The sequence below is a fragment of the Hipposideros armiger genome, unplaced genomic scaffold (genome assembly GCF_001890085.2).
Source record: "Hipposideros armiger isolate ML-2016 unplaced genomic scaffold, ASM189008v1 scaffold_100, whole genome shotgun sequence".
Classification (NCBI taxonomy): domain Eukaryota; kingdom Metazoa; phylum Chordata; class Mammalia; order Chiroptera; family Hipposideridae; genus Hipposideros; species Hipposideros armiger.
In genome coordinates this window covers 3381800-3385682 of record NW_017731450.1, presented here as the reverse complement: position 1 = coordinate 3385682, position 3883 = coordinate 3381800, and the positions used below count along the sequence as shown (strand labels likewise).

The following is a 3883-nucleotide window of genomic DNA, read 5'->3' as shown; positions in this document are numbered from 1 at the left end:
GACGCGGGTGTCACTGAGATGCAGGTGTCACTGACACGCTGGTGTCACTGAGATGCAGGTGTCACTGACACGCTGGTGACACTGACACAGGTGATACCGAGATGCAGGAGTCTTGGGGCAGATGGGCTGGGGTGGAAGTAAGTAGGAACGATGACAGAATCATGGGGGTGCTCCTGGCTTGGCTGCGGGGGAGACGCTCAAGGGCAACGGCTGGACACCCTTCGAGGGGCCTTCGACGGGATCTCCATCCTGGGCTGGGGGTAGGGGGATAAGGGGAGTCTGATACGGTCGCACCTTCCGGGAACTTGCAGTCTCGTACTTTTCTAGTAGTTTTGAGTCACAGTATTTCTTTTGAAAGGAGGTAATCAGTTAAGTTTTAGGACAGAGGCTAGTAGTCTGTTAATCCTGCTGAATTCCTCAGGAATATAATATACTTTCCGGAACCGTGATGCCCACTTAATTCTAAAGATATTGAAAGGTACCTTTTAAAAAAAGTTTTACGAGATGTGTAATATTTGAGAGCATTCTGATAGTGTGTTTAATTTCAGGAATGAGTGTGTTTCTCTTGATAAATTGTTGATTATGCAGAAGACAGTTGAGTGATGGGCGTCACCTGTGTGTCACCAGGAGCCTGGCCTTCTTGTGTTATTCGTGTGGACTTGACCTTTTCACCTAGAAAAGGAATCTTGGTGCTGAACTTGTTCGGGCCACACGGGGCTCGTAAGCAGCCAACGTCCGCTCCCCACCGTCTGAGGCTGGATGTCCAAGGCCAGGCCCCCGCGGGGCCGGAGTCTGGAGTGGCCCCCTCCCTGGTGCACAGACGTCAGGGAGGGTGAGGGTCCCGGGGTCTCGGTCACAAGGGCACCAGTCCCATCACGAGGGCCCATCCACGTGGCCTAATGACCTCCCAACTTCCTCACCTCCTGACACCACCAAATAGGGCACTAGCGTTTCAACATGTGGATTTGGGGAGACAAACATGAGACCACGTGTCAGAAAAAAAGCTCCTTGGAGTCACTAGAGGCGGTGTGGGCAGTGAGAGGGAAAGGAGAAGCCAAACTGAACTTGCATGAGGTGAGAACGGCGGGTGCTCGTCCCACCCCCCATCCCCCCACGCAGCTCTGCCAGGGGACGAGCACCGCTTTGCGATGGGACATCGGGGTTCACAGGCCCCACGACCTAACTGGCCCCAGCGGCCAGCCGTGTGGTTTCGTTCATCAAGCTGGACCCCGTGGAGAGCGCTAAGGCGACAGAATCGCCGGACGTCCGTTTTGCGCTGATATGTGATGCTTCCTCCACAGGAACGTCCGACGACTCGCATGTGATCCGCGTTTTGGAGGACAGCAAGCTGCTGGTGGATGACGCCATCCACAGCACAATGAAAAGGTGCCGTGTCCCAGAGGGCACAGAGGGAGGGGACTGGAGGGACGTCACCCAGTGCGCGCCAAGTCCTGCGTGAGCCTTGGCACACCTACTGTGTCTTTTACAATGACCTCTGAAATTGTTCTCAGCGTCTCTGCTTTACCAATTAGGACCTGAAGCTCACAGGGGTTAATTGACTGTTTCAAGGTCGTATGCATGCAACGGGGCAAACCACCACCAGCCTCAGTCTTTCACTAGTAAAACACAGAGCAAAGGACAGTGACCCACCTGGGGTTGGCTCTACTGGGTGCAAAGGCGAGAGAGACTGAAGTCCAGACAGGTGAGCGGGCTGCTCCCTGTAAACAGGCAGAGACTAAGAGCAAAGGGTGGTGCAGGCCACTGAGGTACAGCTCTGACATCGCCTGGGTCACTGAGGTACAGCTGTGACATCGCCCGGGCCAATGAGCTACAGCTGTGACATCTCCTGGGCCAATGAGGTACAGCTGTGACATCTCCCAGGCCACTGAGCTACAGCTGTGACATCGTCCGGGGCATGTGGTGGAGCATTAAATCTGCCCATCATTATCTTTTCAATAATTAAGAAATGCTTTAATTTTAAATATGTAACTGACATGAATATTACAGTGTCATGTTAGAACTTTGAAAACAAAACAAACACGAAACTGAGAAGCAGGTTTTATCCTCACAAGCTCATTATTTGGTTGGACATTAACTAATAATTACATATGCGCTCAAGTTACCAAAATCACAGGGCAGAAGTTGTTTCTTTTCAAATTTCTATTTTTCCAATCAGAAAAAATTCTGTTGTCCATACTGGCTGCAAATTCATTTTTACTTATTTTCTAAAAACTTGAGAAAGAGTAAGAAAAACTTTCTCATGAACTCATGCTTCCTTCGGCGTGTGTGCGAACGTGAGGCGTGAGGTCCAGCTCTGTCACCAGTCACGTGACCCCCATGGTCGTGGCTGCGCGTCCACAGGAGCCTCCTGACGTCTGCGCCCCCACACGTGTCAGCTCTGAGGCCACGACAGGGCTGTGGCTCGGAGCCCCCAGGTCACCGGCCCAGACCCAAAGTCTAACTGGATTTTCATGAGAAGGTTTATCTTACACAATTGTCATCGGAATCGAATGACTTCCGGTGTGGACATTTGTAAATATTGGCCAGTCCGTTCCTCACTCAACATTGGTCGGTCACCTGTACTTACGTTCTCTCCCTTTACTAAGTCCTGCGGCCCGTGTGGTGGGACCTGTGCGAGCTCTGTCCTCTCACGGGGTCTGGGACCTGGCAGCTGCTCAGTTACGGTCTGCTTAATTGATTAGTAATTCGCTACCAGAACAGTCGGAGAAGAATAATTGATTTTGTATGTCCTCCTTGTGCCGTAGAAATCTCGAGAAAAGAGAACTCATTTCTCCATCTCAGCTTCTGTCTTTTTCCAAACTCCCTGAGCCAACGAGCCGAGCTGTCGCACGCGCAGCAGAGATAATGGAAGTGTCAGTGCGGGCGATGCAGAGAAGAGTCCCCCTGCGCCTGGAGCAGTCGCAGCCTCTCACAGGTAAGCGCGCCGGGGGTGCCCCATCCTCCCGGGCGGCCCCCTTGGGTCCACCAGCTGACCTGGCCGGGGCCGGCAGGCGTTTTGTGGACAGCCGTTTCTTACCTGTCACCACGAAGGTGTGATTTTCCCGCTCACTCAAGGGACAGAAGCCACAGTTCTTAAAATGCTGGTGAACACTCACATGCTTTGTGTTTGTTAGTTTGAGAATTCCTTGTTACTCTGCCATTCAAATTGAATCTGGAGAACTAACTCAATAATTGATTTGTTGAATAAAAAGTGAAAGAATTGGCAAAAATAAAAGACTGTTTTCTGGAGCCTAATCTAGAAATATTTACAAGAAGGAAACCAAAAATCAATACAAAGGAAAGAAGGGATTTGTAGGTGGGCACATGGACACTGTCAGCAGACCTGACGGAGGCAGGTTTCATTGGCGGGGGAGGGACAGTGTGGGTGCCCGCTGTCCTCTGAAGCGTCAGGCCAGGGCTGGACACACTGCTGAGGCAGTGACTGTGACAAGTGACAGGAGATGGGCCATCACCCTGAGCACTGGCTCACCTGGGCACAGAGCTCTCTAACTGCTTTTCTGAAAGATCACAATGCGAAATGGATTGACAAACCCAAATTCTTAGTGATGAGGACGCACCAGGGGTGGGGGTGCTGGAGTTAAAGGAGGAGGAAAGGCCTCCCACACAGAGGGGCGCGGGCACGTGGGACCCCCAGACTCAGAGGCCGCGGCCAGGAGGGGCCTGAGCAGGCAGTGTCCCAGAGCCTGCGCCTTGGTGTTCTCCGCAGATGCCTTATCAGAAGACCTCCTGACCACCATTGCGGAGGCGTCCGGGTGCCTGCCTCACATGCTGCCCCCCAAATGCCCAGACACCTGCCTGGCAAACAAGTACCGGCTCATCACGGGGGCTTGCAACAACAGGTATTGTCTCCGGCGTGCTGAGC

General features: G+C 52.6%; 1 protein-coding gene across 1 annotated transcript in view; it reads left to right on the top strand.

Annotated features, from left to right (window-relative positions):
* TPO (thyroid peroxidase) overlaps nt 1-3883 on the top strand; it is a 44919-nt gene that overhangs the window by 18596 nt on the left and 22440 nt on the right. Inside the window, exons 3-5 of the mRNA XM_019646284.1 lie at nt 1302-1386; nt 2766-2935; nt 3728-3860. Of these exons, the coding sequence (XP_019501829.1) occupies nt 1302-1386; nt 2766-2935; nt 3728-3860 (388 nt within the window). The remainder of the gene's footprint in view (nt 1-1301; nt 1387-2765; nt 2936-3727; nt 3861-3883) is intronic.